General features: G+C 38.7%; 1 protein-coding gene across 8 annotated transcripts in view; it reads right to left on the reverse strand.

The window, feature by feature from the left end:
- Positions 1-13,316, reverse strand: part of ANKRD12 (ankyrin repeat domain 12) — a 209,358-nt gene that overhangs the window by 146,424 nt on the left and 49,618 nt on the right. For 7 of the 8 annotated variants that reach the window (XM_069099654.1, XM_069099653.1, XM_069099658.1 and 4 more), the window contains one exon: positions 11,647-11,784. The exons of the other annotated variant lie outside the window; for it this stretch is intronic. In XM_069099654.1, coding sequence (XP_068955755.1) covers positions 11,647-11,733 — 87 coding nt within the window. In that variant the 5' untranslated portion in view covers positions 11,734-11,784. The remainder of the gene's footprint in view (positions 1-11,646; positions 11,785-13,316) is intronic. 8 annotated transcript variants of the gene reach the window in all.

The raw sequence follows: 13,316 nt of genomic DNA on the forward strand, positions 1-13,316 counted from the left end.
CCTAGGTGACTAGTGAGTGTGATACAGACAGATGACTCAAAGATCTCAAATTTAACACGTCTAAAACAGGACTCATTATTCATTGTCTCCCCTTCCCTGCCCTCTGCACCATTCCCCTCCAAATGCTATGCCTCTTGCAAACTTCACTATTTCCATCAAGGGAATTATCCTTCTAGTCTTTTCAGTTTATAACATTGAACTTCTCATTCCTCATATGCAACCAGTTGCCAATTTCTACCACCTAGTTCAGTTTTTTTTTTTTATCACCTTTCACCTGTATTACTGAAATAGTCTATCTGATATCCCAATTTCTGGTATTTCTCTTTCCACTCCAGTGTGCTTTCCATATATCTGTCAAAGTGATATTCCTAAAACACAGGTCTGCACTCCCTTGCTCAAGAACCTCTGACGGCTTTCTATTGCCTCTAGGATGATGGTCTTGCAAGTGGGATGGGGGGGGCTGGGGTCCATTGGGGACCATGATCTGACCTGTAAGGGTTGTGTGGATAATCAATAAAAAGATGGGAAGATGAGCTGCATCTCACTCTCCCAACAACAAGCAATTACGGGGCTTGTATCCAACATAATCATATCTACTCATCTTCCAATACTCTCCTACTCAGTCCCCTTTCTCCTTCCTTCCTTTCAGAGAAAAAAAATTAGTATCCCAGGGCAATTATAACCCAACCACTACCGAGGCACTCAGTGCCACTGGGAACATTCTTCTCCAGTATACACACCCCTGTCCTCCTGATTTTATCACGGTTGAGGCAGGCTGACCTTTGAGGGCAGACTCTACATGCCCCAGAGTAGTGACTGGTGAGGAAGAACCCCACCTCCTCCTCCCTTTTCATTTTGGTTCAGACAGAATGAGTTGCACAGGATGAGGAAGTTTTTACTGCTCAACTATGATCTGCATCATGGTTCTCATTACATTTTCTTCTTCCTCTCCAAGTAGTATTTATCAAATATTGTTTTAATATTACCTTTTAAATGCTGATTTTTCCAGTGTTTTATAATATATGTAATTTATGTAACTCCTGTGGCATAACACTTTGCAACTTGCTTCCAGCCTACATTTCTAGGCTTATTACATATTACTTCCACTCAAGCGCTCTTCAAACTAGTGACCTTGCCTTTGCTGAGGTTGTTCCCCTTCTCTGCTTACCTCTTTTAGAATATCAGTCTCCCTTCAAAGTTGAGCTCAAGTGACACTTCCTGGACGAGACCTTTCCTGATCTTCCCAACTACTTACTGGTCCCTCAACTCTGAAATTACCTGCTATTTACTTTGTAAATTTTTTTTTAACACTTAAATGGATTTGTGTTGTTTTAATAGAATATAAGCTCCTTAAGGGTAGGGATAATTTTATTTTTGTCTTTGTAAGCTCAGCACCTAGCACTGTTCCTTGTACACAGTAAATCCTTAATAAATGCTTGTTGATTTCCTGAATGGTATAGTGAATGGTGCCCTTTGGAATTTGGAAGACTTCAGGTAGGACTTGTCTAAGACATTATACTATGCAAATCACTTCAACTCTCTGAGTCTCAGCTTCCTCACCTGTAAACAGGAACTCTTCACAGAGGGATCAAATGAGACAATGGATGTAAAGTACTTTAAAAAGAACTATTATATCAGTATCACTCCTCTGTTAGTATAGATCATTTATAATTGTGTTCATATTTCTCATTTATTCTGTTTTGTTGTTATATGAAAGACAACATAAGGTTAGAATTAAACCTCAACTATGTGAAGGTCTAGTGTGAACTGCAATACTATCCTGGTCTTTTTGCACTAGTAAGTGGTATTCTCAAAGCGTTCTGCAAACAATTCACTTTCTTGAGACAAACACAGCTGTGTTTACCTATATATACAGTTCATTTCAAATATACACATCCACAATATAAAGAGTGCTGTGCTTTTGAACTTTGTTAAAGTGGTAGCAGAAAAAAAACAACCTAACATAGCCAAAACAAATCTCTTCTAAAGAACATATTCTCAACAAGGATTCTGCTCTAAAGGGAACACATGTACCATTTTGTATTATCTAAAACCAAAACTAAGTGTTTCAAGATTACATATAGGGAAAAGATTATTGGAAAAGATAAAAGCAAAAATGGAGGGGAAATGAAGATTGTATGTCAGGATCTGCCTGGAAGAGCAGTATTTCTCCACATACTTCATTTCAGATACATGTCACGGGTAACCAATTACTTGAGAACATCAGTAACTGGGGACACTCTACAATGGAGGTCCTGGGCAAGTCTTCACAGAAGGCAAGCTACAATAAGACAGTCTTGAAGAACGGGTCAGAGAAGATTTCTGTTTATACTGATTTCTGGGCAGTGTCTATTGGTTTGGATGAGTAGTCTGAAGTTTAGAGAAAATGGAATTAGATCACTAAAGACTCTACTTTGGGTTCAGGAACAATGGAAGAACTTTGCTGATGCTGTACAATTGCTTGTATGATATTATATGCCCTCTGCTGAAATGAATAATCATTTTGATGCTTTTCCAAAAACAGGAAAGGTACTAGTGATTGGAGCCATCACTAATCTAGACATGGGGGCATGATGCTGTGCTGTGGTCCCCTTAATGAAGAAAGATGCAGATACTTCTGCTCCATGCTAATCATAGCATCTACCTTCAAAAGAATAGTATATTAGGTTCCCATGTGGTTCCTGACCTGTTCTGATCGATCTTCCTCCATTAAAAGGTAAGAGTTTTGCCCTCACAGTTTATGCCTAATTCAAAGAATGAGACTATAGTGCCAATTATATCTCGTACTGATGCCAATGGCATCATACTGGAAGTTGCCATTGCTGCCCTTACAAAACACATCTTTCTTCTATATTGGAGAAGGTAGGTGGTGCAGTAGATAGAGCACTAGAAAAGTAAAGAAGACAAGTTCAAATCTGGCTTTAGATATTTACTAGCTGTGTGGCCCTAGTAAGTCACTTTACCTCTGTTTGACTCCGGTTCTTTATCTATAAAATGGGGATGGTAACAGTACCCTACCCTCTCAGGGTTGCTGTGAGGCTCAATTGAGATAATAATTGTAAAGTGCTTAGCACAGTGTCTGGCACATCATAAGCACTATATAAAAGTTAGTTATATTTTTAAGGGTCCCCTTACACCACTGTTGAATTCAGATCAGGTCATTTACTTTACTTCAAAGAAGATCTAAGACTCAGACTTTTGCCATCACAGGTTAACTGGATTTTCCACAGTTTATAACATCCCCAGGCAGCTGGTATCATGGAATACTAAAATAGACTTTTAAGACAACAGGTTCATTATCACACCCATGATCATCAGGGCTGAATGTCATTTCCCACAGGAAATGTCTTTGACAAACCAGCACCACTCCAGGAAGATGCAGGGATCTACATTTCAGTGTAGTTTTTAAGAAGACTTTCCTGATCAGGATGAATTACTGTTAGATATAGTCCCAGTTGACTCTCTCCAGTCTTTTCTAGTTTATCATCTGTGCCCAGGCCTTGAGGTTTTTGCCCCATCAGAGAGCTCTATACATCTCAGGACAAACAGTTCAAGTCCCCATAAGTTAAGTAAGCTTCTTTTTGCCTGGGATGGTTTGGACAGCTCCTCCCTATAAAGGATTTGGGAAATTAAGTGATGGGATTACTAAGAGAGGCTTACTTTTTTTTAAACAATAAGAGGAAACTTAAATTATCTTTCAAATATGGAGAGAAGGAATTTACCCGGGAAAAAAGGAGACATTTTTGTCTAATTTTAAGCCCTTGCATGAAAGTGAAGAAGAATATTTATCTAATTCCTATAAAAGAAACACAATAATACCTCAGTTTATGTCTCTAAAGGGATCAAAATTTTGTGCTGTCCTCCTGAAATTTACAGGGAGGAAGAGATTGGCTAGTGGGCTAGGAAATGTTGACAGAATGGCAGTATGAGGTAAGTCCCTGTTTCAGTGAAGCAACCAGCTAGGGTGGGGCCCGGGCTGAGGTAGGGGGGACAGCAGGAAGACTAGACACAGCCCTAGGATTCTATTTCTCTGGTCCTAGTCCATTGTTGTACAAAGGGTCTTGTCAAGTCTGTGATTCCCACCTCTGAGAATTCTTTACTTTAGCTGAACCCTCAGGAGTTCCAGATCGGTGCCATCCCTAAGACACTGACACAGCTACAAAGTCTGGGGCTAAGGCTGCCACTTTTTTGGATGGCTGGCTGAGGGGCTGGAAGTGAGATAACATTTGGCAATTTGATCATCAGTTATGCCAGCAGTCTTCCCACCCTAGAGATTCCTCTCCCTTGAGGCCCTGTCTCAGGATTGGTGAGCCTCTGGCCCACAAGGCTAGAGGTAGTGAGCAAGGAAGGTAGTAAGCATGGTTGTAACCAAGAGGAAGTAAGCTTCACTCCTGGCTCAACTCATTTTCTGGACTTTTGCTTTGTAGGGGCAATTGGGGTTAAGTGACTTGCCCAAGGTCACATGGCCAGTAAGTGTTAGGTGTTTAAGGCAGGCCAGATTTGAACTCAGGTTCTCCTGACTCCAGGGCCAGTCTTCTATTCACTGCGCCACCTAGCCGCCCCCTGGACTTCTCTAACATCTTTCCAGCAGCCTTGACCCTGCAAAGGTACCCTTTCCCTGCCTGTCTGCCCTTTGTTCTCCAGATGTGCTATCATCTCCTAAGTACTATGTACCCCCTTTGAGGGTAGGAACTGTGTTGTTTGCTTGCATTTGTAATCCCAACTTAGTATAGTGCCTGAAACATACTGAGTACTTAATGCTCACTAGCTCAACTGATCTTTCTGTCTTGGGACAGACTAAAGCTCTGAGACAGGTTACATGCAAGAAGCTTATCATTCTTAGCTATTTTGATTCATATGAACTGGACTTGCCTTGGGGTCTGGTGACAACAATCAAGGTTTGGTCATTCATTCAGTGAAATGAATGTTCTTGGGGCCAGTAGGTGGCACAGTGAATAGAGCACCAGCCCTGGAGTCAGGAGGACCTGAGTTCAAATCCAGCCTCAGACACTTGACACACTAGCTGTGCGACTTTGGGCAAATCACTTAACCCTAATTGCCCTCCAAAAAAAAAAAAAAGAAAAGAAATGAATGTTCTTGGAAATGTTCCTCTTGTTACTCCTGGGTGACATGATTGGTTTTTTTGGGGATTTTTTTTTTTGGCCTTTTGGAGGGCAATTAGGGTTAAGTATCTTGCCCAAAGTTATATGGCTAGTTTTTTTGTGTGGGTGTTAAGTGTCTGAGGCTGGAACTGAACTCGGATCCTCTTGACTCCGGGGCCAGCACTTCACTCACTGCGCCACCTAGTCGCCCCTATAACTGTTTTATCCTAAGAAGACCTGAATTGTTCTTGACATCACTCTCCCACTGTTTTAAAATGTGTTTTCAACTAGCCATGTGACCTTGGGCAAGTCACTTAACCCCAACTGGCCCTCCAAAAAACAACAAAAAAAAAGTTTTCTGTTATTTTAATTATTTGCATTAAGTGCTGCTGCTAGGGCTGTTTTTCAGATTATTTTATTAATGGAAGGTTACCTAGAACATTTTAGGGACTTAGCAACCCCAAGAGATGGGATACAGTAGCAGTGACACTTGTTTTATCTAAACTGGGCTGGCTCTCTGAGGGGGCAGGGAGACTATTTTGCTTCCTTAATTCCCTGAAGTTTAATGGCATAGTTCAAGAAAAACTGAAGTAAGAAACCTGATTTTGCCCCAATTGCTACATTCAAAGGTTGCTACTTTCCTGTCTCTTTGTGGTGTTGATTCTCCAGGAAGAGCTAAATACTGTTGTTTTTAACTCTGGAACCTTACTGAGTCTTTTAATTATTTAGTAAAGCTTGTTTTAAATGTACTTTAGGTTCTACAAAATGCTCATTGAATTTTAAACCTTAAAATCTGCTTGAGTCTTGGCTGACAATAAAATTAATAAAAAGTAATTTCAAGAAAGAGGAGTAGCTAACAACTGGAAGATGAAGAAGGACTTTATGTAGAAAGTAGCACTTGATCTATACTTTGATACAGAGCAGAAGTGAGGAAAGAGTTCATTCCAGAAGTGGTGGAGCCCCCTATACAAAAGCATAGAATGTTCAATTTCAATGCCATATTTGAGGGATAATTATCAGAACAGACTGACTGGGTTGGGGGTGGGGGTGCATAGAGAAGCACTGGTGATACAGATGAAAGAACACTGGATTTGGAGTTAGGGACATGGGTTTGGATATAAACTTTGTTGATTATTAATCTCTATGATCTTGATAAGTCATTTGACATATCTGGACATCAACTTTTTCATCTATAAAATGAAAGGGTTGGAATAGACAACCGTTAAGGCCCCTTGCGAGACACAAAATAAGATTGGAAAGGTAGTGGTAGTCAGATCATACTTTAGTCCAGAGAAAATATGTATCACTGAAGATTTTTATTTGAATGTTTTCCTGCCTAACACTACTTTGTGATACCTTCTTTCTTAAGATACTTAATTCTGTTTAATTAGTGCCCCTTTTCCTCTACTTCATGCTCCTATATTACCTTTAGCTATTATTCTTTCATCATTATTACCTACATTACCACCTTCTCTATAATGCTGGTTTCAATCTAGCTCAGTCCTACCTAGATAGTCCTCCCAGTCCATACCTTAATCACCTACCACCACTCTACTCTGTGGAGTCACTCCACATTGGCAAACATCCTTACATCCCTCCATATTTTCCTTAGCTTTAAGATAAAAGTGAGATTACTCTCAACTTGGAGGCTAAGGATGGGATCAGAAAAGGTTTCATGAAGGGAGATAGCACTATACCTAAGTATCAAAAGAAATTTAAAATTTCAACAGGCAGTACTCGCAGAAGCAGCATTTGTGGTAGAAAAAACACCCCATGGTGTTCCATTGAACAGAGGTGAGGAATAAGGATATGTTTATTTTTTAATTTTAAGTCTGATTTAGTAGCAGAATTCAGTATACTTAAGGGGAAGATGGGAGATAAGACTGTAAAGACAAGATATGATTATTTCAGAAGGCTTTTGATGCCAGGAGTTGATATTTAATTTGGCAGGCAACATAGAAGGCTACTGAAAATGATCTCATTAGGGTAGTTGTTCATCCTCGCATTATCCTGCTTTCTTTTGTCTTCTTGCCTTTGCTTAAGCAATCACTCAAGTTGGGAATGGATTTTCCCCCATTTCTAGTTCCTCCCTTCATTCATGCCCTTGTAGCTGTGTTGTAGAGATTGATTCAGCAAGAGCAGTGTGCAGAAAAGACAAGGAATCTAAGTAGGATGACCATGCTTAGAAGGCAATGCTGCAAAATTCTATTTAAGAGATAATGAGATAATTCTTAGACCCTGAACTCAGGAGGTAACAGACAGCATGGAATATACAATTTTCTTCCTCTTTCATTTTCCTGCTTCTCTGCCTTTTGTTCATGCCGTTTTTCTATGACTAGAAAGTCCTTCCCTCCTATGATCCTTGCCCTCCATCTAACATTCTTACTCATCTTTTGGAGTCCAATTTATGCTACCTCCTACTGATCCACCAATCAGTAGGATACTTCTCCCAGAAATCATACAATACTAGGTTTATATCTCATACACAAATAATTATAATACACAAAAAGTAGATATGTCATGTTTACCCCTACTAGACTATAATGCTGAAGAAGGCAAGGACCATGTCTTATTTAAACTTTGTATTTCACCTACTACATAGTATGCACTTTAAAAATATTTGCTGAATTGAATGAAGAGAAGGGAAAATGGATACAGGAGATTATGGAAGTAGAATCTTTAAGACTCAACAATTAAATGGACATGGTGGGTAAGCAGGTGGAGAAGTCACTATGACTTCAAGATTTTCAGTAGGGTCATTAACCAGAAGTTAGGAGGCAGACCAGATTTTGGGAGAGGAAAAAAATGAGATCAGCTTTGAAAATGTTGAATATCTAGATAGCTAAAAATATGGGACTGGAGAGGTGGGGGGAGGGATGGAATGGCAAAACTATAAATTACAGTGATAACTATAGGAATCATGGGCTAGTAAAATGAAAGGGTTAGATAAAAGACTATCTTTTTTTTTTTTTAGAGGGGGAAGGCAAGGCAGTTGGGGGTAAGTGACTGGCCCAAGGTCACACAGCTAGTAAGTGTGTCAAGTATCTGAGGCTACATTTGAACTCAGGTCCTCCTGACTCTAGGGCTGATGCTCTCTCTATTCACTGTGGCTCCTAGATAACACTATCTTTAAGGATCCTAAGAGCTCTAACATTTCTTGATTCAGCTCTAAAGACATGAAATTCAAAATAGTTGCCTAGGAAGAGGTGGGAAGAAAAAATTGGGGGGAATATTAACCATTAAGGGGAAAGAAAGAAGAGCCTACAGTAAGGACAGAGAAAGAGAAATATAAAATATAAAATAAGAGATAGTGTTGTGTCATGGAAGTCAAACTGTTATTTGTAAAGTCCTTGAATGTAGAGACCATGACTTTTATTATTCTACCCACTTCAGTGCCTACCTAGCATGGTACTATACATTTACCAAGTATTTAATATAGCTTCACCTTGGATGTCCAGTGGATGTCTGAAATTCAACATATTCTGAACTAATTTTTCCCTCTATGCCTGTCCCTTCTTATAATCTTCTAATTCTTGCAAATAACATTAACTCTTACCTAATTGTAATAAGCAAATTGGTCTCCTAGTTTGTCACCTCTCCAGGCCATCCTGCAAAGCTACCTAAGTTATCTTCTTCATAAACTGCCGTGACCATATAAATCCTCTATTCAAAAACTCCTGAGTGGCTTCTTTGCTTAATAATCATCAAACATAACTCACTAACTCCAATAGTCAAAGTTCTGACAACTTTACCATCCCCAGTTGTCATCCTATCCTCTCCTGTCTACTTGCCTTTGCTCAGGCAATTACTTATGTCAGGAATGGATTTCCCTATGTCTGTTGAAGTTCCTCGCTTTATTCAAGATCCAACTTAGATCTCATCTCCTCCAAAAAACTTTTCCTGACTTCTTTCTTCCCTTGCCCAGGTAAAAGCAATCTCTTCATCCTCAAATTTCTTGTGGCACTTTGTCTGAACCTTTTCTTTGCACTTTTGACTCTTCTCTGTGTTAGTTATTTGTTTTCTTATTTTTCCCATCATAATATTAAAAGCCTTGAAGAAGGTGGATGTGTGTAATTTTTATCTTTGTATTTCCAGTACTGTATGTCTTTAAAATAGGAACTCAATAAGTTCTCTCTGCACTAAACTTTTGAAATGAATTAATTGCTGATTGAAGGGAGGATTACCAACAGTTTCCATCTTCAGAAATCCTCATTGCTCTATCTCTGTCTTCCAGGACTCACTTTTACTTTCCTAGATATTTTTAAGCACATGTTTCATTCTTCCTTCCATGTCATCTCTTTGGTAATTTCATTTCTGCTGACAGCCACATGACATACTGATTTTATAATGTCACTCTCCATGAAACAAGTACCACTGATCCCTGTTCTATCAGTATGGTCAAAACCTGGACTTGGTGCTCAAGAAGGCACTGGTCAACTTCCCAAGACTGTGTAATCTCTCTTTCCAATCTCAATTACCTTACTTTTAAAACCTTTCTCATTTCCCTACACATACAAACGTTTATTTTGTCTCATCAAGGCCATAGATTATATATTTTAAAAAACCCTACTAATTCCCCTACCCTAATAGCAAGGGAACTATATTTAACTCTTTTTTTTCCGACAAGATTTCTATGGTCAGTCATTTCAATGCTACCCTAATACCAAAAACCACTTCAACCCTTGACCTTTGATCATACAAATACCCAACCCTGAATAACTCTCATTTATTTTCTTTATTCCTATTCCTAGATCATAAAATTCTGTTAGATATAATCAAGGAACTGGGTTAATCTGTCATATTATAAATTTGTGCTGTATTTTTTTCAAGGTCTCTTCATGCTGTTCGTAATCCTTGCACTTAGTCTTTGTTGATTCCTAAGTCTAATTCCCTATCACCTGCTTCAAACCCCCCAATTCCAGTGACCTCGTCTTAGGAAACAATTTGTTTTCTTATCACAGTGCTTCACATTAATTAACACTTTCATCACAACAACCCTGTGAAACATGTAGTTACTTACTGGTTTTACCCATTTTACAGTGGCTAATTGATTTGTCCAGGGTCTCATAGCTAGTAAATGTCATATGTAGGAATTTAACCCAGGGGGGCAGCTAGGTTGAGCAGTGAATAGAGCACTGGCCCTGCAGTCAGAAGGACCTGAGTTCAAATCCAGCCTCAGACACTTGACTCCTTGGACAAGTCACAATAACCACAACTGCCCTGCCTTCCCTCTCCAAAAAGCAAAAAAAAAAAAAAGGAATTTAACCCAGATCTCTTGAGTCCAGAAGTTTCTCCATCACACCATACTGCTTCATCTGGATGCTCTCTAAACTAACCAAGGACAACCTCCTTTTTATGCATCAAAACCCTATCCATCTTTCAAGGTTCAACTTACATCCCATAACCCTTATAAATACATGGTATGGTAGAAAAGAACTGAACTCACAGTCAGAAGTTTTAGGGTAAAATCCCAGCTGTGTTATGACCTGCATGATACTACACATGTCATTTAGCTTCCCTGGGGCTATTTCTTCATCTGTAAAATGAGTGGGTTAGTCTACATAGTTTCTAAGGTCCCTTTCTAGAGATAAATCTTATAATTCTCTAATTCTAAGTTTTCTATGACTATTCCAGACCCCAATAGTTCTTCCTCTCCAACACTTGTCAAAAGCACATTTTGTCACCCACATAGCATACTGTGATATACTGGACCACCAAACTTCCATTTACAACAGGAGGCTGGCTTCCAAAAAGTCAATTACTTCGTGTTGTACTACTTAGCTACTTAGTATTAAAGGGGAAATTTTGGTTTTGTGCAGCCCTGACAGCAAAAGTCTGACGCAAGTCAAGTATAGTCTTAGTATATCTCACTCAAGTAACGCCATAAACAATAAAACTCAAGGTAGTCAGGATAATTTTACTTCAGGACTCTCAAATACAGACTTTAATACAAACAAAAACCTTAAAATAAAACTTGCTTCTAGAAAATAGAAGGGTTATAGAGGGACAGGGCACCTACCATTGTGAAGATAAAATGAAATATTTTTTTTAAAAGTATTTTGCAAACTTTAAAGCTCATATAAATGTTAGTTATTATTATTTCTGAGACAATGGGATCAGACTTGCTGCATATTACTTGATGCAGGTCCTTTAAAAGTACAGATAAATCCCCAGAATGTGAGTAAAGAAAAAGAAAAGAGGTAAAATTAATATCAGACAATTTTTCAATCATAGCTCTGGTAGTTTTTAGGGGGAAAAGTGAAATTTTGACTTATCTATGAGTTCTATTTATCCATATATTCTCCATCTACTGAAATTTTAAATTACTTATGGATTTAATTTATTTATGTAATCCCTATATTCCATTAACATAATTAAAGTAGGCTATAACTTTACTGTTCTTAACTCCCACATCTTAATTATTGTCGCTAAAACTACCACTTTTGATTTTATGATTGGTTATATTTCAAAAATACTAAAATGGTCATATATAGTTGTTCTCTGCTCCCAAATAATTAACCCATTTAAATAGAATGATTTTTACCTTTCTTCCAGATGGTTTTTCTACCATGTTGCCGTCACTGTCAGAATTTTCACTCTGAACTGGTTTTGTGGACCCAGATTTGGGCATTTTATAGCTGTTCAGCTAGCTGAGTCCTGTATCAGTCTTCTCATCATGTGTCTGTAAAGGATGGGATAAATTAGGGCTATTGGGATTGATAGCCAATGAAACCCCCTTAAAAAGTTATTTTTATATGTTTAAATATTTTGTTCCTCTATAGAATCATTTGAAGAGGTCATATTCAGTCCCACATCTACCCCCCCAAAATCATGGCAACATTCCCAAAGTAGGCATTCATCATCATCTGCCAATGTGGTCTTTTCACTATCTCACTTCTAAGTTCTTCCAAACTTTGTACTGATTGTCACCTGCCTCTGAAATGCTGTCTACCTTGCTTCTGCTTCTCAGAATCCCAAGTTTCCTTAGAGATTAGCTCAAGCACAGTCTTCTACATGTAGCATTTCCTGATATTCCTGATAATCTTCCTCCAAAATTACCTAGAATCTATTTAGTATATTTCTACATATGCAGGTTGTCTCCACCAGACAGATGGTGTAATCCTCCTGAGGATAGGTAAAATTTCATTTTTTACTTTGTATTCCAGCACTCAGAACAACTCTTAACATACGGGCGCTTAATGAATGCTTGTTGACTGTGTCTCCATTAAAATCTCAAAAGTAAGCTACAGTGGATCTAAGACCACAAGCTCCATAGGCACCATAGAATGTGATTCATTTGAGTGTTCTGAAGGTTTACTCTAACTATATCCTTGCCATCCACCTTGGTGCTGTTCCTTTGGGACTTTTTGGAGCCACACTGGCTTTATTGGTGAATTATCTACTGCAACCCCAAACAACAAATTTTAATATAACTTGCACCAGACTCAAGACCATGTTGCTCTTCCCTCCACTGTCAACCTTTTCCTCAGAGAATACTAAGTCAATACTACTACCATTGCTTCTGGGAAGAACTTGCTAATTGACTCTCCATAGTTCTACTCAACATTCCTATGACTTTCCAAACTACAACACCCTTCCTGGAAACAATTTCCTTAGATGTTGTCTCCCTAGAAGCTCCTAGAGTTCAGGGGCTATCTCATTTTTATTTTACATTGGTATCCCCAGAGCTCAATACACTGCTTGGCACATATGAAGTTTTTTTTCGTTCAGCTGGATTCTGCCCTTGTCACATCACAGAATTTAAGAGTTGGAAAAGACAGAAATGACTAGTCTAATTTATACCTAGAAAAAAAATCCTTTCTACACCACACCCAACAAGAAGTCATCCAGTCTCTGCCTGAAGATATCTAATGAGGGGATCCCACTATCTTGCCCAAAGAAGCTCATTTCATGTAGATAGTTCTAATTATTAAGAATTTTTTCCTTCTATCAAGACTAAATTTGCCTGTTTGAAACTTCAATTTACTGTTCTTGGCAGCCAAGGAGAACAAACCTAATCTCTCCACCAAAAGAAGGCTCTTCAAATACCTGAGGTAACTATCACATTTTCCTTAAGTCCTTTTTGCCATGCTGAATATTCTCTGGTTAGGCATAACAGATATTGAAAAAGTGGAAGTGAAAAGGAATGCCAATTCCTGATTGAAGCAAGGAAGAGCTAGAAGAAGTCAGTAACACCAAGGTGCAAACCTGCGT

The sequence above is a fragment of the Petaurus breviceps genome, unplaced genomic scaffold, assembly GCF_028583685.1.
Source record: "Petaurus breviceps papuanus isolate PSGF00001 unplaced genomic scaffold, PetGlider_PUasm1.0 38, whole genome shotgun sequence".
Lineage (NCBI taxonomy): Eukaryota > Metazoa > Chordata > Mammalia > Diprotodontia > Petauridae > Petaurus > Petaurus breviceps.